This window comes from Carassius gibelio, chromosome A9 (genome assembly GCF_023724105.1).
Source record: "Carassius gibelio isolate Cgi1373 ecotype wild population from Czech Republic chromosome A9, carGib1.2-hapl.c, whole genome shotgun sequence".
Classification (NCBI taxonomy): Eukaryota; Metazoa; Chordata; class Actinopteri; order Cypriniformes; family Cyprinidae; genus Carassius; species Carassius gibelio.
In genome coordinates, this window is record NC_068379.1 from 22,096,582 (window position 1) to 22,116,763 (window position 20,182).

General features: G+C 36.6%; 3 protein-coding genes and 1 pseudogene across 11 annotated transcripts; 2 read left to right on the forward strand and 2 right to left on the reverse strand.

The window, feature by feature from the left end:
• Window positions 1-684: 684 nt before the first annotated feature.
• On the reverse strand, window positions 685-2,249 carry LOC128019366 (protein-lysine methyltransferase METTL21C-like; annotated as a pseudogene).
• A 379-nt stretch (window positions 2,250-2,628) lies between these two features.
• On the reverse strand, window positions 2,629-6,327 carry LOC128020340 (bone marrow proteoglycan). Of its 2 annotated transcripts, none has more exons than XM_052607171.1 (7): window positions 6,180-6,319; window positions 5,791-5,874; window positions 4,852-5,358; window positions 4,575-4,657; window positions 3,815-3,952; window positions 3,610-3,715; window positions 2,629-3,414 (listed from the first exon to the last, which is right to left on the reverse strand). In XM_052607171.1, exons 2-7 carry the CDS (start codon window positions 5,825-5,827, stop codon window positions 3,347-3,349), a joined length of 939 nt encoding a protein of 312 aa, XP_052463131.1. In that variant the 5' UTR covers window positions 5,828-5,874; window positions 6,180-6,319; the 3' UTR covers window positions 2,629-3,346. The 2 variants fall into 2 exon arrangements, with proteins under 2 accessions (XP_052463131.1, XP_052463132.1); XM_052607172.1 differs by having other exon boundaries at window positions 2,632-3,414; window positions 5,791-5,856; window positions 6,180-6,327.
• A 1,138-nt stretch (window positions 6,328-7,465) lies between these two features.
• Window positions 7,466-12,413, forward strand: LOC128020341 (junctional adhesion molecule 2A). Of its 3 annotated transcripts, none has more exons than XM_052607173.1 (10): window positions 7,466-7,623; window positions 9,176-9,241; window positions 9,345-9,464; window positions 9,883-10,032; window positions 10,187-10,374; window positions 10,550-10,658; window positions 11,402-11,518; window positions 11,615-11,639; window positions 11,737-11,767; window positions 11,879-12,413. In XM_052607173.1, the coding sequence occupies exons 1-10, from the start codon at window positions 7,572-7,574 to the stop codon at window positions 11,915-11,917; spliced, it is 897 nt and encodes a 298-aa protein (XP_052463133.1). In that variant the 5' UTR covers window positions 7,466-7,571; the 3' UTR covers window positions 11,918-12,413. The 3 variants fall into 3 exon arrangements, with proteins under 3 accessions (XP_052463133.1, XP_052463134.1, XP_052463135.1); XM_052607174.1 differs by having other exon boundaries at window positions 11,740-11,767; XM_052607175.1 differs by having other exon boundaries at window positions 9,345-9,455.
• Window positions 12,414-14,288: 1,875 nt separating this feature from the next.
• LOC128019986 (GA-binding protein alpha chain-like) lies at window positions 14,289-20,166 on the forward strand. 6 transcript variants are annotated; one of them, XM_052606457.1, is made up of 10 exons: window positions 14,289-14,453; window positions 15,997-16,093; window positions 16,223-16,367; window positions 16,469-16,553; window positions 16,885-17,112; window positions 17,973-18,167; window positions 18,258-18,311; window positions 18,521-18,649; window positions 19,154-19,346; window positions 19,468-20,166. In XM_052606457.1, the coding sequence occupies exons 2-10, from the start codon at window positions 16,017-16,019 to the stop codon at window positions 19,727-19,729; spliced, it is 1,368 nt and encodes a 455-aa protein (XP_052462417.1). In that variant the 5' UTR covers window positions 14,289-14,453; window positions 15,997-16,016; the 3' UTR covers window positions 19,730-20,166. The 6 variants fall into 6 exon arrangements, with proteins under 6 accessions (XP_052462417.1, XP_052462418.1, XP_052462419.1 ...); XM_052606458.1 differs by having other exon boundaries at window positions 14,298-14,651; XM_052606459.1 differs by having other exon boundaries at window positions 14,298-14,647.
• Window positions 20,167-20,182: the final 16 nt, after the last annotated feature.

Below are 20,182 nucleotides of genomic sequence, written 5' to 3' on the forward strand. Positions count from 1 at the left end.
GAATATTTGTGCTTTTAGGATTCACTTGCTACACCACATAAGTTTCGAACTTAATTGTAAAAATGGTGAAAACCTGAATGTTAAAGCTGTAATTTCCAGACCTGGAAAAGTCATGGGCATTTCTTTAGTTAATAATTGTCAAATGTTTTTGGTATTCTAGTGCTCACGGAGAGTATTTTATCACTGTAAGTGGAGAGGTTTTCAGTCATTTGACCAAATGCGACAGAGCAGTCCCTATGTGATCCAGAGTCAAGCTCTTCTTCAGGACTCTCATTTCTCTCATTCTTTCTTTATTATGCTATTTGCAAAGGCTATAAATAAGTCATCTTATACCCTGAATGACGTCTCCCATGAGCTCGTCTATTTTTTGCTTAGTAACCATTTAGGTCAATGTTAGTATGTCTTTTTGTTTGTCACACTTTTCTTGAGAATGAATGTACCTTCTTAAAATATGTTATTTATTTTATCTGGTCATATACAATACTGTTCAAAATTCTGAGGTTGGTAAATTTAGAATTTTGTTTTTGAAAAGTTTTTTTTTTATGCTTACCAAGGGTGCATTTATTTATATATATATATATATATATATATATATATATATATATATATATAAAAAAAAAACAGTAGGAACAGTAATACCGTACTGTGAAATAATATTAGAATCTTAGTTATTTTTAGAATCAGTCTTCAGTGTTATATTATCCTTCAGAAATCATTCTAAGATGCTGATTTGGTGCTCGAGAAATATTCCTAATGTTGAAAACAGTCATGCTGTTTAATAGTTTTATATCTTATTAAAAAAGTTAAAAAAAGCGCAACATTCATTTAAAATATATATCTTTTGTTACAAATTATTCCTTGTCGCTTTGCAGAAAACCAACAGGTGGAGCACCTTCTCTTCAATGTTGGGGCTGCTAGATTCATTTATTGTACATTTATTGAATCTCCCACGTTTTAAACAATTCTTGCTATACATCATGTTAGTTCCCCCTCTTCTGGTCCTCCCTCATTTGGGTTGACTTCATTGCAGTTGCCTGGTAGATCCTTATCTCCTCTTGTGGGATCTCTTCCTGTAATGTGACATTAAAAACATTTTTGAAAATTTCAATGAAACATAGGTCAGATTGGAATCGCACCCGTTGAAAAAATTAAACAGTGACAACCAATGGGTCTTATGAAAGAGGCTACCTAAGACCTTAAGATATAAAGTTGTTAAAGCTTAAAAAAACATATTAGCTAAAATGAATGATTACATGGAAAAATATAGAGCCTGACTTTATTTGCCCACATTAGCATGGTTCCTGGCTTGCAGAATACTACATGGTGATCTGTATATCGTCTATAAAGTTGTGATGATAGACGATGTCTGCACACAGCACATAGTCATAATAGTAGACGGCACTCACGAAGTCAAGTTTCACATCCTGGCCCCAGACCAGAGCCGCCACCTGAGATGTGGATCTTCGGCGGCCCTTGTGTTGAGCGAGAGGTTAAAGTTAAATTTGACTAGTCATCAGGCAGATCTGTGGCCATGACCCAGGCACCTTGATGTGAAAGTGGTGTAAAGATCTGTAAATTTAAATAAATGGAAATTACAAACAAATTATTTAAATAATAAAAAACAAAATTCCATTTGAACTTCTACATCATAGTGCGCACAGAAGAAAAAGAGATGCAATGTACCCAGTAAACTTGCCATTGTTGACACCAGTCCTGTTGCTGCTCCAAGTTCCAGCACTGCTTTATCCAGCAAATCAACCTGTTCCCGGAGAGCCACAGCCTGTGTGCAAACACATACACAGGCAATACTTGCAAACTCCACAAAACTCTAAAGAACTCCTAATACAAAGTTTTAGTTAACTCTGCGTCATTCTAAACCCCAGGTAAACAGAATCCTGGGTTATCTTGCATCACACTTTGCACTGCTCATGATTTAGCTGGGCTTATTTACAGTTACAATTTAAAAAAAAATGTGTCTCTGTACATGACTTATTAATTTGTAAATGAAATGGCTGGAGTGGTTTTGGTTTAGTTATTGCAAATCCTTAACTGACACCCAGTAGCTAAAACAGCTGCTGAGGTAAAATGGAAAGCTGACTCAGCCGTGTAGAACAATGTTGTGCATGCCAAAGGAAGCTTCAATCCCATATCTCATAGTGTGTGTTGGACAAAGTGAGTGTTGGAGTGTTGATCTTTAGCTATTCTGATAATACAATATTTTACCCTTTCTGGAAAATCTTTACCTTCATAGATTCTAGCAGATCCTCTCAGCAACTGCTCCTCGGTTTTGCACGTTGTTGGCCTGAGGCAAGCTCTCAAAGTACCTCAAAAATATTCATTTTTCCAAAGAGAAGTTTCTCTAAAAAGAACTAAGCATTTCCGTACTGAAGCTCATTTTTAAAGGTGATGTGTGTCATTTTTTTTGTGAGAATTGTTCATTTTTATCTTAGAAGCAAGGCATTTGTTGTTGGATTTCTGAGAAACATGTAAACACAGTGGGTCTGTAGTACTGTCTATGGGAATTTAACAGTTCTTGTCTCAGAAGACAGAATACACGTGCAGTGTATATTCTTGATTCACAGTTCTTTTTATTTTTATTACTCTTTTAAATGTAAAAGTCTGTTTGATGATTCTAGTAGCTCAAAAATGAAACACTTTTCCTTTAAAACCTCTTGCACTAAAGTTCATTTGTAACATTATGACTGTCCCAGTGTCCACCGCTGGCTACACAACAAACGTGTGTGTCACACCAAGTGGCTCTTTCTTTATCCCATAGATGATGCATAGAAGCACGGGAACCCAGGCATTCCTGGCCAGATGATGGGATGGAAAAAGGCCTGCATGGTAGGCTCATGGTGATGATAGCTATTACCAGCGCCTGGCTAAAGCTTTAGTGAAAAGCTCTGCCAGGATTTAACATTATGTGACCTTTCAGTTAAATGATTAAAGCAGTTTAAAACAGTTAAAGGATTAAACTACTGGCATGATAATTACAGTCTTAGATACAGTAATAAAATATAACAAATCACACTTTAATGACAATAAGATTAACTTTTATTTAATATCATTTTCAGTAGAAGTGTTTTAGCTATTAAACAAATTGTTTACAACAACTTAATGCTATGTTAACCAAACTAAATTAATCAATTGTTTTTTTAAATAAAAATTTTACTAATATTGTTTTTTCATAAAAAAGGCAAGAATAAAAATGGTTGATTACTGAATACCCCTTATATATTAATTTTCCAAAAAAAAAAAAAAAAAAAGCAGTAGTATTAATTATTATTATTTACACTTTTTTTCAGAAATGTTACTGAATAGCAGGTTAGGTGAACCTTCTCGCTGTCTAAACTGGACAGGAACAGAGGAACGGTTTGGGTATTGTGCATGGTACATCCCTGAACGCCAGATCATCTGAAAATAGACAAAGCTTTGTAAAAACTGGTAAAGACAGATCTTGAAAATAGGAAAGCATCTTCATAAAAGGAAAACCGAGAATACAATAGGTGAAGGAGTTTAAGGATTTATATACGGTTCCTCTGGATCTGTGCAACGAATGCAACTCTTATTTACTTTTTATATAGACTGTTGTTTAGTAGCAACACTTACTCCATGTCTCCACACAGTTCTCCATCCCACCAGCATTATTGGGCTCTCCAAAAGCCCAGCCATTATAGCTCCACTGCGTTCCATCCAACCAAACGAAATTATTTGTCTGTCAAAACAGGAAAGGGACTTACTACAGGGACAGGTATGGTGGAGAAATGAATAACCCATGTGAAAAAGTGAAACGCTGCGAAACAAATGAACATACACCAATGACTCTTCGTCCTCCAAGCCATGCGCGAATGCCCCCGCCATACTGCTCCATTAACTTTCCTATTCCGTCACGAATGTAGCTGCTTGTCACAGAAGCCAGGTGGCCATTGGGGCAGATAGATTGACAGTGTAACTAAAGGGAAACATTTTGTAAAATGAAAATATAATAAAAATACTGTTTAATTATCTCATTAACCGATATGTTTAATCAGCTGTGGGATATACAAATGTATTAGAATTATCATTACATTCTAAATCTTTAAAATGTGTGTGTGTGTGTGTGTGTGTGTGTGTACTTGTTTCTCTATTCTGGTGGGGACTTAAACTTGAATACACACAGACTCATGGGGACTCGTGTCACGGTGGGGACCTAAATTGAGGTCCCCACGGGTAAACAAGCTAATAAATTACACAGAATGAAGTTTCTTGAAAATCTAAAAATGCAGAAAGTTTCCTGTGATTGTTAGGTTTAGGGGTAGGGTTGGTGTAGGGCGATAGAAAATACGGTCTGTACAGTATAAAAACCATTATGCCTATGGAGAGTCCCAAAAAGGATAGCTGACCAGATGTGTGTGTGTGTGTGTGTGTGTGTGTTTTCTACTGGACATATACTGTATGAAATCAAGCATAAATGTCACTTGATGATTGTTCTCTTTGATTTAAATTTCCTGGCAAGAACCATATTACTCTAAATAAACGAATAAGCGTTATAATGTGTGTTCGATCATTATAACAAGTGAACATGACATGAATACCTCAGCAGTATAGGCATCAAGGTTTCTGGTGAAGTACTGGTAACATTTGCCCTGTAGGACAACTCCTCCACAAGTCCATCTCCCTGTGGACATATCACCACACTACAATCACCATTCCATATGTCAAAGCTTACATTACACGTCACACCGGCTTGTTAAAGGCAACTGTTCACAGTGATCCTGAGCACTGCAGTATTCAGTGCATTTGGCAAAGTAGTATCAGACCTGTTCACTACTTTACACAATGGTAAAACTAATGTCATCTGAGGTGGCTTACCAATCGGTGTCCTTCGTCTTTCCCTCACAAGTTCCAATTGTATTTCTGGATCTTCAACCACTATATATTCAGCCTCAAGTGTAGGCTCCTCCTTTTCTGCATTTTCTTTTTTTCCATCTTCCACATCTACATTAGTTTCAGACTCTAACTGTAGTACAGATTCCTCCACAGGTGTGATCTTACTGTCCATCTGAATGACAGTTTTTTCTGGCTCTGTCTCAGGCTCTAGTTCTGTCTCTGGCATCTCTTCAATCAGGTAATCTGCCTCGAGCATGGGTTCCTCCAGCATCTCTTCTGGTACTGTGTGTTCCTCTGTTGTCTCTGGCCCCAGCAGCACTGAATCAGGCTCCAACATACGTGAATCTGCAACAGCTTCATCCTGCATCAGAGGACCTTGCTCTGCTTCTGTGTGCTCTGCCGCTGGATCTTTTTCAACCGCTGGCACCTTCACTACTTGATCAGGAAGCTTTTCATCCTGAACTGGTGGACTGGCAGAAGCTACAGAAGCTAGTAGTGATCAGAAAAGTAATAATGTTAAACATAATATAAATATGCACCACTTTTAAGATTGTTTTTTTTTTTTTTTTTACATTTAGTAAGATATTCTAAGCTTTCACCAATAATAATTACTTTAAAAAAGTGGAAAATATTTTGTTGAAGATGCATAGTTAAAAATATGTAGTTTAAAGGGATAGTATACTCCGTTGTTGTTTTTTTTAAAAAGGGTGCACTATTTTATTATTCCACAAACCAGAGCAAGGTTTTACATTAAAAAGCAAATAAAAAGTGAAAGTATTTATTTCAGTGTTTACAGAAAGCTGCATTAAATACATAAACAAGAGTATAAAAAAAAATTAGGACACCAGGTTAACTATTAAACTAGCACAGTTAATATTAACCGTATGTTTAAAGGAAATGTAACTAGAGAACAGATCATACCTGTTATGGTGAGAACCAGCAAGAGTAATGTTCTCATCTTGCCAAAAATCTCCTAAGAGTTGCTTTCTGCAAAGAGATGATTTACTAATAAAACCAAGATAAAGAAATTATTTTAGCTTTCACTTAATGAAGTTTTTATTGACTGTAATTCATAAAAGCCCTTTTCATTTAAGAAAGGACTGGGCTACAATGAAAGAAAACAGTCTTTAAATTAACAGTTGTTAAAATATTATTTTATGTCACTGAATCAACCAAAATACATTAGGTTTCACCGACTACATTTAATTAAATCATCATGACCTGCAGATTATCAAGATTATAAAGAAAAGAAAGAAAGACAAAAATGATTTTCTTTTTCAGAAATATGTAGAGTAAATGGTTATACTCACCATGTGTTGATCTTGTCTTTACTGACTCGTCACCCGCGTTTCTCTCGGTGCTGTGAGATCCAGTGCTTCTTATAAAAGAACTTTTGGACAGTTTTATGGCCTTTTGTCTTATCTTCACATGTTTTGACCGTTCTCTGTAGGTCCTATCTTCTCGCTCACCACAAATGGTTGATAGCGTATGAAGTTTGAACTCTATTGGTCGAACTTCAGTCATTATCTTCAGCAAGTATAAAACTAATACAGCAAAACAAAGATAAAACCCAAAGCTAGGCAATTTAGTAATCACGGCCAGGACATGTCCAGGACAAAGAGAACATAATTGTGCGGCCTCTCTGTGCAGGCCTACTACTTGTCAAAAGTTTGAACACATAGGCTCTTTATTTTTCACTACTGTTGCATTTTCCCATAATAACAGTGGAGTGTGTGTGTGTGTGTGTGTGTGTGGGAGCATAGGGCTGTATGGCTAACATCATGTGTGGATTTGACAACAGCACAGCAGCTGACACTGTGGACAGGTGTTATATGCCATGGGTATATCAAAATGCCATGTCATATGGAGGAAATGAATACTGTGAATAAAGCAGCTGTCAAAAGTTTCATACCCACAAGCCTCACAGTGAGTGTGAGGTCTCAAAAGTATTACGCATGAACAATGCATCCCTGTTCAAATGAAACCTAAACCCATAGAAGAAAAGATGTAAAACACTCATGTTATCTTAATTGCAAAGGTATATTCTTCAGAAGTATGACAGAAAAATCAACTGTATTATGCCAAACATTGCCTTGAAAGGGTATCTCATAAAACATAAAACAATTTGCATGACTTCAGCACTTTTACAATAATATTACCACAGCAAACTGTTCATCATCCCTTTTTTTTCAGTCCGATGTTTTCCTGCATCTTAAGAACTTGGTCTGACCTTGTGGCAACCCAGTTGTGGCAACCCAGTGTAAGTTGATGCAATCATTAAATTATACCTTTGACTTGAATAAAAAACAATCAATACATTTTAACTTAGACAAAATATTTTACAGTGCATAGCAATAAAGTAGCCTAATCTGATGTTATCCACCGTTGTCATAAAAAGTAGGCTAAATAGAATTATAGAAAGACGTGTGAAAGAAATGTATATTGTTTTAAGGAAATTCATATTTATTAATGTTTTAATGGGGGAAAACGGTGTACCACGCTAACCTATAAAAAAGAATTATAAGAAGAAACCATTTTATCTTATACAAACGTCGCTCATGTACAGAAATCGACACATGTCTCAGCGCATTTGCGCCGTGCACGCTTAGAGTTCTGACGAGAGCGCGCAAACCATCTTGAAGAAAGAGCAAGAAGCACATCAGACTCAGCACGCGCTCCTGCTCCATCCGGACAATCTGAAGATGAGCACAGCACACAAACTTACCTTGCCCGCTCTGCTCATGCTGCTCTACAGTAAGTATATTGATGATGCTTGGGTTTCTCATTATCTGACGCGCTTTAGTTCGTTTGTTCTGGATATTTTAAAAGAAAGACATTTCTTACTATGGGAAACTCTGAGGGGTGAATTGGAAAATACAGTCAATAACTTGAATTCATCATTTGTATATTTAGGCCTATTTTTATTATTTTATTTCTACTCTATTCAATGATTTTTAAAGTGTTAAAGTTCCTTGTAATTAAAAATGGCATAATGTTTAAAAGTTATTACAAGTTTTTATAGTAAAAAAAATTGAAATTAATGTATATTGACATCAGCTTTGTGAACAGATTTGGTTCAGATTCAAAACCCTGTGTCGGGGGTGTGTGTGTGTGTGCTTTTTCAAAGAGAGATGGATGCTTTGAGGCTCTGGATTGGGTGGTTGGTGGGGGTTTTGTGAAACACTGTTTATACAAACTTCTCAAACATCATTTGAACATATGAGATCCTGAGGGTGATAAAATGTTTGTGAAGAAGTTGTCCAGATCTGAACTTTACTCTGATGTGGCAGGGACCTTTTCATGTCACTGATGCCCCTTGACTGACTCCTTGTGTATTGGTCTTTATCATGGAGATTATGGTTACCCCGCCAGCATGAGAAATTCTTTATTCCGCCTAGTCTAGAGATCCAAATATCTGTTAACCACATGAAGTTTCGCAGACTATATCAAATATCATTTGTTGTTATATAAGAATGTATATTAAAAATATCATGTGAAAATATTGACTTTGACCAAATTGATTGTTTTTTATTCTGACAACTTTCATGTTTCAGGCCACTACTGGTGATAGTTAGGGTTGTCAAATACCTTGTGGGGTGGGTTGTGATTGTAACCCCAGTCCTCATCCAGCTGAAGAGGTTTTAAGTTACAGCGGCATAGTAGGTCTTTTGTATCTCTGGGTAAAAAGACCCTCACCATGCAGCATTTCTTTCTCTAGACTCATTAAAGTCAGTACTTTTCGACTGTTAACACATCACGTGGACTATAGAAAATTACTAGACAGTTAAAGGAAAGTGTTTTCCCTCACTTTCCCCAGAAGTGCATGTTTTTCAGTGTGTGAGGAGGTTATCAAGCTTGGTTTGGACTGCCACCCCCACCACACACAGCCACACTGTGTCAGAACATCCATCCATTACTAAAATTCCTACACATCTCTGTTCCTGGCACCACCAGAGTGTGGAGTGAGTGTTAGTGAGGATTCACATTTGACTCAAATTTGTTCATTCTGAAATCTGTTTACAGTATTCTTCCTATTTACTTAAGGGGTGTAATATATTTGATAAAAATCTAACACATTCTTGAATAATCAGTGTCATTTAATCAAACATTCTGGGTTAAGTTGAAGCTATGTCCCTGGATTTCAGTTTGTCCTGAACAAAAACTATGGGGCAAATATATAACAATTCCCCCATAGTCTTTCATTGAAAGTTGAATATTTGTCTGCTATTATATAAATACTGTAGGAGGGATTTTTGTGCCCTGTTACAACATTTACATGTCAATTTGTATATTCCCTCTCCTCCAGTTTCTAGCTCAGATCCTGTTACTGTGACGACAAGCAAAGCCAAAGTGGAGGTACATGAAAACACAAGTAAGATCATTCGTCTTCAGATAATCAGCTTGACATATTTAGATATAGAAAAGCTTTCAGACCATATTGATTTGACTCTTCTGTCTTCTATTCTTTGCAAAAGATGCTGTCCTGTCCTGCGAATTCAAGACAGAGAAAGACACAAACCCACGTGTTGAATGGAAGAAGAGAAGCAAAGATGTTTCCTATGTTTATTTTGATGGGGATTTTACAGGTACTTTAGGTAGTTGTTTAGCCCTCTCTCATATTTATTGCAACCACAAACATTCCCCCATCCCTCTCATTTGTATATTGCTTTAGATATTTTATCATTTTAAAGGGGAAGTGTGTCATTAAAATGACTTGTGGCAGCAAATTACATTCTGTTTGCTGTGTCACATTAGTCAGAAAAGTTCAATTGTCAATAGTGTAACAATGTAGCTCACACAAAAGTCACTTTAAAACCTAGCCGCATCAGGAAATCTTTTGCCCTCGCACAAAATTCCAGACTGCATGGATATCTATTGAAATTACTGATTTGCCCACAAAAATCTAAATCTGATTGAACCTTAACCACGTCTTTCAGTGAATATTTGTTTTTTTTGTTTGATTTCATTACATCAATTTGTTCTTTAAACTTTTCTAACGTTTACTAAAACCAGGTTCATTTAAAAGCCGTGCATCCATCGACGGGGCAACAATGACCCTCCGTGGTGTTACGCAGAAAGACTCCGGAGTGTATCATTGTGAAGTCACAGCCCGCCATGACAAAATCAAGCTGGGGGAGGTCACTGTCACCCTCAATGTGCTCGGTGAGAATGAAAATCGTGTAAATTATTCGATCTTGTAATCTCATTTTCATTATTTACATGTGCAGTTGTACCAACAATATTCGTAACTAAGTCATAAGTCTCAAACACAACCTTTCTATAAGTGATGTAATGCAACTCTGTCTTACATGGACAGTTGCGCCACATGCTCCATCATGTGAAGTCCCAGAAACAGTCATGAGAGGATTTTCTGCAGAGCTCCGCTGCAAAGACAAACTGAGCTTTCCCACTGCCACCTACAGCTGGTACAAAGACAACAAACCACTTCACACTAGCAATCTCCCTGAAATCAACTACACCCTGGATCCCAAAGCAGGGACTCTGGTTGGTGTATTGCTAATCTCTTTTTTTCCCACTGACAAACTTGTATTTTCAAAAAACTAGTTAGCATTTTCTCGTGATAGCTAACATGTTAAGCAGTGGTCTGAATAAACAAACACTGTATGACATATCAAGTATGATTTGTATATGCTGTTTCTTTTCCTTTGCTGTTGAGCAGAAGTTCAAGGCGGTGTCAAAATCTGATGAGGGTCAGTATCGATGTGAGGCCTCCAATGGGGTGGGGGCACCCAAAAGTTGTGCCGGCCAGCATATGAAGATAACTGAATGTAAGTTCAGTTCAGTTTGGTCTTTTTAAAGGGTCAGGAAATCATAGAAATCAGTTTTACTTGATATTTTGTAATACAGTAAAAGATTTGAATGTAACATGAAAATGTAGACTGTAAATGCTACATTTAATGCTACTGTTAAAGGTGCAATCGCAGAAAAACCCTTATGTTCTGTTGAGGATGACGTTGTTTGGGGACCAAGAGAAAAATATTAATGGCAGTAATTATAGTTCCTCTGTTTTATCACAAAGTAGACTGGTACTTTTCAGAAATGCGACTGGCCTCTGCACTATTGTTTAAAGTTTGTGTTCAGTTGTATTCTTTGGGAAACAAATGAATACTTTCATAGTGCAAGGATGCAATGATCAAAAGTGAGAGTTGAGACATTAATGCATAAATGTACATAAATATATAACTGTTTCCATAAAATATTAAGCAGCACAGTTGCTTTCAACATTGATAATAATCAGAAATGTTTCTTGACACCACTTATTTTAACTTGTAATATTTCATAATATTAGTTTCTGCTGTATTTTTGATTAAACAAATGCAGCCTTGATGAGTATAAGGAACTTTTACAAAAATCAATTGACCACTGCAAAAAACAGTCAATCTTTTTTAGATACAACCAAAAACAAAAAACATGAGGGTTAACTCAAAGGTCAGAGAGCCACAAAACCCTTGACTAACATCATAATTAGACCATGTGTGACTGAATATCTGTTTGACATGCTCTGTTGCAGTTGAGCTGAACATGACAGTCGTTACAGCAGTAGAAGTGGGAGCGTCTCTGTTGCTCCTCTCCTGCTGTGTGGCCATCTGTCTGTGCTGCAGAAGAGGGGGCTGTTGTTGCTGCCGCAGTGAGTACCACTTTACTCAAACTAACAACAGGCTGTATAACTTTGAAAAATGTCTTGTCCTTATCTTCTAACATATGTCTTAAAATTTACCAACAGAGAATCAAGGAGAGACACAACAAAGGTACGTCTAATGCAGTATTTTTAATGCAATCTTACCTATAAGAATAATTCATAACAAACCTTTAGAAACAAAAAAGTTATTTCTTTGCACTTTTCAGCAGAACCAAGACCAGCTATAACCCTCCAGATGTAAGTTTCTTATTGACAACTCACTAGTTAAATAGTATAATACTGGCACTATAGAGATATATGATTATGGTAATGGCTTGTCCTCATCCCATTGTTCATCTCTCTCCTCAGCCGAGATGTTACAAACATACACAATCCTTTGTGCTATGACGTGTGCACATACTGGACAGTGCTGTGCTAAAAAAAAGTGAAGCGACCTCAAAAACTAGAGAACCATATCATACATCAAGTGCACTTGTACTGTATGTCTCCATGTTTTGCACTGATGGCCTGTAAGAGAAGAAAACACGCCCCCTGGTGTTGAGGCCCATCCACAACAGACCTACATTTCGATTAATCTCTGCTGTTTCTTTTTTGTATTACTGTAAAAAGCTTTTATATTTTTCAATCTAAGAGAACTCATTTTTTTTAGATAGCATGTAGAATTTGAATAGTCTCATATCTGTTTGACTTCTCACAACTAGAGTTTGTAGATACTGTAAATGTTGCACAATTTCATACTAGTTATTCTGCTCTTCCAGCGCCTCCTGCTGGCGGACAATCAGTTTGCATTCAAGTCTGGCTCTATTCATACTCTTTATAAGAATTTAAGAATAATCAGCTTACACCACCAGTCAAACATTTTTGAAAAGTAGGATTTTTAATGTTTTTATATATATATATATATATATATATATATATATATATATATATATATATATATATATATATATATATTATTTTGATTTGCTGATTATCAATATTTAAAACAGTTGAGTACATATTTTTTTTCAGGATTCTTCGATGAATAGAAAGATCAGCATTTACCAGAAATAAAAAGCTTCTGTAACATTATACACTATTCCATTCAAAAGCTTTGAGTCAGTATGTATCCAAACGTATTTTTGGGAAATAAATAATATAAATTTTTATTAAGCAAGGATGCTTTAAATTGATTAAAAGTGATGATAAAGACATTTATAATGTTATTGTTTCTATTTCAGATAAACTTATACTTATCAAAGAAACCTGATTTTTTTTTATAGTAAAATATTTCAAAATGTGACTGTTCTTGCTGTAGGATCAAATAAATGCAGGCTTGGTGAGCAGAAGATAATTTCTTTAAAACATTAAAAATCTTAATGTTCAAAAAAATTTTGACTAGTAGTGTATATTAGCCTACAGTTTGAAGTTAAAGATATTAATATTAATTAGGTGAGTCAGAGATAATTATTTGACAGTGATTTCTCATTTATTGTTTGCATGAAGTCTAAATAAAATAAAAAACTGAACATTAACTTTTTTCTAAAATATTATATGGTTTTAAAGGAGGTGTCAATTGTCAAATTAATTTTTCATAAGTTTGTTGTGGGCTTTCTTTGTAGTTTTTACGAGGCTTTTTTTAATCGTTTTCATATTGATATCAGAATTGTATCGTATCAACAGAAATTAAGAAATATATTGTGATATAAATTTTGTCTATATCATCCAGCGCTGTTCAGAAGTATCATCTGTTGTCTGATGATGGGTATTTCTCAATGAAATGCAATTTGCTTATTAAAGGAATATAGTTGACCCAAAAAGATTTGAAGTTCTATCAATCATTTACCCTCATGTCCTCCCAAACCTGTATATGACTTACTTTCTTGTGCGACTCAAAAAAATATTTTTTGAAGAATTGACTTCCATTAATAGGGGACACACACAAAAGTCATTTCTGAAAACATCTTTTATGCTCCACATAAGCAACAAAGCTAAACAGACATCGGAACAACATAAGGTTGTGTAAATGATGACAAAATTTAAATTGTAATATCTTCTAGACAAAGATAAAAAAAATGTGTCTGAGCTTATTTGACTATTCGGTTAAGCTGATGTTTGGCTCAAATGAATCAGCAGTATCTCCAAAAACTAGATTTTCTGGTCTTTTGTTACATTAACTGAAATGTAAAAATAACCTAATGCAAAATTCACATTCTGCTGCCATACTTATTCCTCTCCTTACACAGATTAAAACACTGTAGCATATATTTCCAATATTACATAAGGCACAAATCAGTTGAATCTTCCAAGTTAATGGACACATCCAACAGTGTGAGACATTACGTTAAACACAAAATGCTGGAAACATGAACATGAAGAGTCACAGAACTTTAATGTCCATCCACAGGAATAATTCAAGTCACCCTTTAGAAAAGAATAAAATTTTCTTTATTTGTTACGTTTGCACAAAAACTAAGAACGTGTTGTTGTCCATGAGCTCTGGGGTACATACATACACATATAACACAAGATAATAAACATAAAAATACATATGTAAACACACACACACAGACGGAGTAAGATAAAGGCATAAACATGTATGTAAGTTACATATGTATCCAGTAATGCGTTGATTTCCACACTTAAGGCACTGTTAAATTCACCACCTTCCATTTTCTGGTGTTAGCTTTTTTTGGGGGTGGGGGCACAAATAAACAACTGTATATTTGATACACAGTTACAAACTGCACAGAGTGGGTTTGTACATGTTGCTGTCAGTGGGCAGCGAGGCCTCCAGCTCATCCCCGCCCCCAATGCAATGTTGACCAAAAACCAGCATGAACATTCACTCAACTTATTAGCACCCAAACTAAACTATAGCCCCTGACACCCAGCTCTAGTGCGCAAAAACTCCGACACAGCACTTGCTGAACGGGATAAAGAGGTACGTCGGGTGGCAATGCTAATTCACGTGAGCTAAGCGTGTGCAACAAAATGAGTATGTTGCATATGTGTGAGGCTATTATCGTGTCAGTTTTCCCGCTTTCTGCGCGAGCTAACTGTTAGCATCCTGAGGGGAACACAACAGAGCTAATAACAGAACTGACTGTAAGCACTGCCTCTCACGTCAGACAAGCAGTAGGTAAACATACTTGTAAACTTTATTCAGGACAATTTCAAATATAACGTTAGCTGTTTTCATTGAAATATGTCGTGAATACCGACGCGAACACCATTACTTTTCGTAAAAGTTAGCGCGAGTTGTCCGCGCGAGAAGACATTCAGTTCAACCGTCAGTATCAGCTAAGCAGCTGACAAAGAGGCCAGGTGTGTATTTATACATAATCCATACGTGATTGTACCTGTCTTAGACATTATATTCCGCCCGAATCGCGCAATTAAACCGTGTTGTTTCCGTCCGTTTATTCGGTCGCACGGCAGTTTTCGGAAGTCTGTCAGCCGCCGTGACTTCGGCCAGGATTTCCGGCTGCTTTTACATCTGCCCTTCTCTTGTTTTGTTTCCGTTTCTTCCATTTCCGTTTTAACTTTCAGAATCAAAAGTCTTGATGTGTTGCTACCCCTGGAAGTTTCAGAAGTTTGGAAAAGTCGTCTTTTATGCCCAATTTTGCGGTTATATTACGAAACCCAAAAGCACTCCAACATGGCAACTGCGTTTGTATCGATTCGTGCGTCGTCTTCCCACCCAGTTGCTTGTGGAAATTATATTATTAGAAGCGTTCCCGTTTAAATCCACATACTATAATAATAAATGGATTGACCAAATTGATTAGATATTTAATAAATAAGTGCGTCCCCTTAGTTAAAAAGAGTGCTAATGTGGGGAAATGCCATGGTGGGCCTAAACTCAAGCAAAGCCTCGGTGTTGCGTGAGAGTTTATTGGACTTCAGAGACTTCTTAGAGACCGCAAGAGTGCGTTAACCTGACCATGTAGTGACTTTTAGGCACAGTTGTATGTTTTGTATTACTTTGGGTTCAATAAGATGCTAAACATTATGTGAAATTAAATATTTTTTTTTTATTTTCAAGAGTGTGTGTGTATATATATATATATAGAGAGAGAGAGAGAGAGAGAGAGAGAGAGAGAGAGATAATTAGGTAACACATTACAATAAGCTATTATATGTTAAATTTGGTTACCATGAATTATACAAACATTACTATTACAGCATTTATTAATCTTAGTTACTGTTCAACATTTACTAATACATTTTAAAAAAAATCTAATATTTTAATGCACTGTGAACTAATATGTACAGTTGTATTTATATAAACTAACATGAACAAATATTAATAAATGCTGTTGTTAAAAAATAAAAGGTAATGATTGGTCACTGTTCCTTAGTGTTAGCTAATACTTCAACCAATATTAACAAATCAGACCTTATTGTAAATTGTTACTGATATGACAGTTCTTGTTTAATTTGTTTCCTTTAATTTGTATATTTTTTATGTATTTGCTTTATAGCTGGACAAGGAGTTGAAGGGATGTCAAAAAGTGAGACAGAGGAGATGATTGAAATTGAGATTGATGGACGGGAGAAACAGGAGTGTCTAGAGGAAGGGTAAGTGCTTTTTCTGTCTTTCTCTTCCTTATTTTCCCTCTCTGTTTGATGTGTTTAGCGGAATCCTCTTATTAAGCAATGTGTGTCTTCTGCCTGTGAAATGGTTTGTTTCATGTGACCAAATGTCAGGATCGAGGAACAGACCATCACAGCAGCTGAACTAATAACTCAAGACATTGACATCAATGAGCCGATCGGTAACCTGAAGAAGTTACTGGAGCCTCGTCTTCAGGTCCCTCTGGATGGATACGAAATTTGTCTGCAGGACATCCTAGTATGTTCTTCTATATTAGTGTAATCTTATTTGAGTGCACTCATTGTATTCGTGGATTCAACTCTTCACTCCCTGACTCTTCTGCTTCTTTCCTCATGCAGTTGCATCCTGATCACAGCCTGTTCGATCAAGGAGTGAAAACAGATGGTACAGTACAGCTCAGCGTGCAGATTGTCACGAAACAGGGTAACAGTTTACAATGATCTCATATTGCTGTTGGACAAATCTCAATTTGTCAACATGCCCTTCAGACAAATGAAAATCTTTGAATAGTTGACATGTCCTGCAGAGTGACGTGCTGTTGTAAACAGCACTTAGTTCATTATTTTATAATTATTCATGCCTTGATATGAAATCACCAGTTACATAAGATATTATTTGTTAATGTCAATTATATACTAAGATAGATAAATATATATATAAAAAAAAAACAATTTAGCTGACAACTACCCATTCACAACATTAATAAAACATTAATATAAATGTGATTTGCCTGTGGGTTTGTGGTCTGTTTAAGGTGAAGAAAAATTGAATATTCTGGAGATTGTGAAACCAGTGGAGACTGTGGAGGTGGTGATCGATCCAGACGCGGCTGCTGGCGAGGAAGGCCATCTGGTGGAGGATGGACACGTGATTGCGGTGGAACGAGCCGCCATTCCTGATGAGACTTCAGAGCAGGTGACCCGATGGGCGGCCGCGTTGGAAGGGTACCGTAAGGAGCAGGTTCGACTGAACATTCCCTATGGTGAGTTTTTCAATTAATGTTTACATGTTACAGAATTAAATCTAAATATTTAATTGATTTTGTAATAGTGTAGTAGGCACAGCTTATGAGAACTATATCACACATACACTAGTGTTAGATCAAGGCTCCAATAATTTGAACAAAAATACAGTAATACTGTGAAATTTTATTCAAAATAACTACAAAATATTTTTATTTTTATTTCAATATATTTTAAAATGTAATTTATTACTGTGATGGCAAAGCTGAATTTTCAGTATCATTACTTCAGTCTTTAGTGTCACATGATCTTTTATAAATCACTCGAATATGCTGATTTGGCGATTATGAAACATTTCTTATTATCAGTGTTAAAATATTTTTGTGGAAACCATGATACATTTTTCACTGGATTTTTTGATAAATAGGAAGTTCAAAATAACATTATTTATATGGAATTTGAAATCTTTTGTTGCATTGGAGGAGTCTTTACTGTCACCTTAATAAATGTAATGTGTCCTTGCTGTATAAAAGTATTAATTTCTTTAAAAATACTTGACTCAAAACATTTGCACAGTAGTGTATGCATTTCTGCTAAATAATTGCATGATTCTTGAAATGGCAATGAACTGTAAAAGAGATTACAATTGAATTATTTTGTTACAACTCGTATCAGATTCACTTCTGAAAATAAGTCAGGAATCATTTTGGGTTAAGAAATGAATGTGTAATACACTTGGTAGTATAGTAAATTATCAACTTTAAAATATGCAGTTCAGTAAATGTTGTAATACATTTTTATTGTCAGATCAGTGCATTTTTACATCCCTAGTCAGTAGCAGTATCATTTAATGAGCTTTATTTGTCTGTCTGTCTGTCAGACCCGGTGCAGTGGACAGCAGATCAGGTGATCCACTGGGCAGTTTGGGTTATGAAAGAGTTTGGCATTGAGGAAATGGAGGTGGGTGGCATTCACATTCCCGGCCGCCAGCTCTGTGGTTTCAGCCAGGAGGAGTTCCTTCAGAGAGTGCCCAGCGGAGAGATCCTGTGGAGCCACCTGGAGCTTCTACGCAAGTGTAAGTTTCACTTAGGAAAGAGAGCGTGTGTTCTCCAACTCTTATCAAAATATTTTAGCCCATTTTTAATCTCTTTAATGCTCTGTGCAGACGTACTTGCGAGTCAGGATCAGGGTCAGGAAGCAACAGTCACCATTGATCAACGTGAGTATCAGTAGACATGAATCTTGTCTGTTTTTGCTGTTTTACCAACAAAAGCACCTTTTGAGTACCTTCTTAAATAACATGTTTTGTATAACCTGCACATGATTTGCTTAAAGGGCAGTTTGTGTCTCTAGGCACAAACACTTAATATTTTCAATGAAAGGAGCATGTGTTGGTCTTCTGGGTAACGGTTTCTTGATATTCTCCAGCTGTGCAGATCATTCCTGCCCCTGTGCAGCAGGCCACACCTACAGCCATCAAGGTGATGAAGCACAACAAAACCCCCCGAGCCCCCCGTATCTCAGGAGAGGAGCGCAGCTCCCCTGGCAACCGCACAGGTACATACAAACGAATACAACAAATGTGTATGTGTAAAAGCCCAGGTTGATCAATAGTTTGTTTATATTAAATAATGTATGTGTAAATGTAGTTTTTAATAATAAATTTATTAAAATAAGGAAATTAATACTTTTATTCAGGAAGGACATATTAAATCAACCAAAAGTGACAGTAAAAATGTTTAGGTAAAAAAAAAAATCTATTTCAAATAAACTTTCATTTCATCAAAGAGTCAAGAAAAATATGTATGACAGTTTGTAAAAGAATAAGTAGCACATCTGTTTTCAACACACACACACACATATATGTATATGTATATTAGGGGGGGGCACGGTTCAACTTTTTCACGACAGTTCGGTATGTGCTATGTTTATGGAAAACTGTGATGTTGGAAAACATAATTCAGAATTTTTCAACCTTCTACTGAGAAAAATAAGAATCTCATATGCACAACGCTAATAAATGATTGTAGAATTGATTATGATTGTTGCGTGTCATCTCAGGTAATAACGGTCAGATTCAACTGTGGCAGTTTCTTTTGGAGCTGCTGACTGACAAGGACTCTCGGGACTGCATTTCCTGGGTGGGAGAGGAGGGCGAGTTCAAACTCAATCAGCCTGAGCTAGTAGCTCAGAAATGGGGTCAGCGCAAGAACAAGCCCACCATGAACTATGAGAAGCTAAGCAGAGCTCTCAGGTGCGAGTGTATGATTTCCCCACTCTAGTTTAGGTGCTTTTGGAGAGATATAGTTAGTCTTCAGCAAAAACTTAAATGAGAACACTAAATCTATCCATCCAATTTTATCTCCCTTAAACAGGTACTACTATGATGGAGACATGATCAGCAAAGTGCAGGGCAAGCGCTTTGTTTACAAGTTTGTGTGCGACCTGAGGACTCTGATCGGATACAGCGCCGCAGAGCTCAACAGCCTGGTGACGGAGTGCGAACAGAAGAAACTCGCCCGGGTGCAACTGCACGGCCTCGGTCAGTCCGTCAACACAGTCACGCTGGCCACTGCCACAGGCCAGCCCGTCACAACAGTCACTCTGGCTGCAGCAGCTTTGGAGAAAGACAGTTGAGGAGGGAGTGGCTTGTTACTCCCAGCCAATCAGGAGACAAGTTTAAGATGGGAGCGATCTGGGTTCAAAATTTGACTTTGGGCTGGGTGGGAAACAGCGGGTTTATAAGCAGATGTGTGCTTTGTTGCGAGTGTGTATGTATGTGTGAGCATCCTTAAAATGCTTAGAGAGCGAATGGATGTGTGGATGTGAGACACAAAGTATAGATGATCATGTATGAGCTTTCAGTTTTTGTACGCATGTTCTGACTGCAGGGTAGCATCGGCTATATTTCCATTGTATATACTCTGTTTTTGATAACCACATGGGCAGTGTATTTTGATATTTTCCATTTGTAAAGGATCTTTTATTTTTTATTTTTGAGTGTCCAATTCCCTCAAGGTGAGGTACTTTTTACTGTCCACCAGAGGGCAATAAAGAGACAGTTGGTTTTTGAATTGCTCTGGTCTTGCA

What these genes read in the sequence shown, in the direction of transcription:
- LOC128020340 (XM_052607171.1), bottom strand. Translation starts at nt 5,827, where the DNA reads ATGAGAACATTACTCTTGCTGGTTCTCACCATAACAG. An exon ending in AAGACGAAGGACACCGATTG is followed by an intron (nt 4,658 to 4,851) that starts GTAAGCCACCTC and finishes ATATGTCCACAG; the next exon opens with GGAGATGGACTTGTGGAGGA. An exon ending in GAACTGTGTGGAGACATGGA is followed by an intron (nt 3,415 to 3,609) that starts GTAAGTGTTGCT and finishes GTCTATTTTCAG; the next exon opens with ATGATCTGGCGTTCAGGGAT.
- LOC128020341 (XM_052607173.1), top strand. Translation starts at nt 7,572, where the DNA reads ATGAGCACAGCACACAAACTTACCTTGCCCGCTCTGCTCATGCTGCTC. An exon ending in GGATTTTACAGGTACTTTAG is followed by an intron (nt 9,465 to 9,882) that starts GTAGTTGTTTAG and finishes TACTAAAACCAG; the next exon opens with GTTCATTTAAAAGCCGTGCA. An exon ending in GGGCTGTTGTTGCTGCCGCA is followed by an intron (nt 11,519 to 11,614) that starts GTGAGTACCACT and finishes ATTTACCAACAG; the next exon opens with AGAATCAAGGAGAGACACAA.
- LOC128019986 (XM_052606457.1), top strand. Translation starts at nt 16,017, where the DNA reads ATGTCAAAAAGTGAGACAGAGGAGATGATTGAAATTGAGATTGATGGA. An exon ending in CAGGAGTGTCTAGAGGAAGG is followed by an intron (nt 16,094 to 16,222) that starts GTAAGTGCTTTT and finishes ACCAAATGTCAG; the next exon opens with GATCGAGGAACAGACCATCA. An exon ending in TCGACTGAACATTCCCTATG is followed by an intron (nt 17,113 to 17,972) that starts GTGAGTTTTTCA and finishes TCTGTCTGTCAG; the next exon opens with ACCCGGTGCAGTGGACAGCA.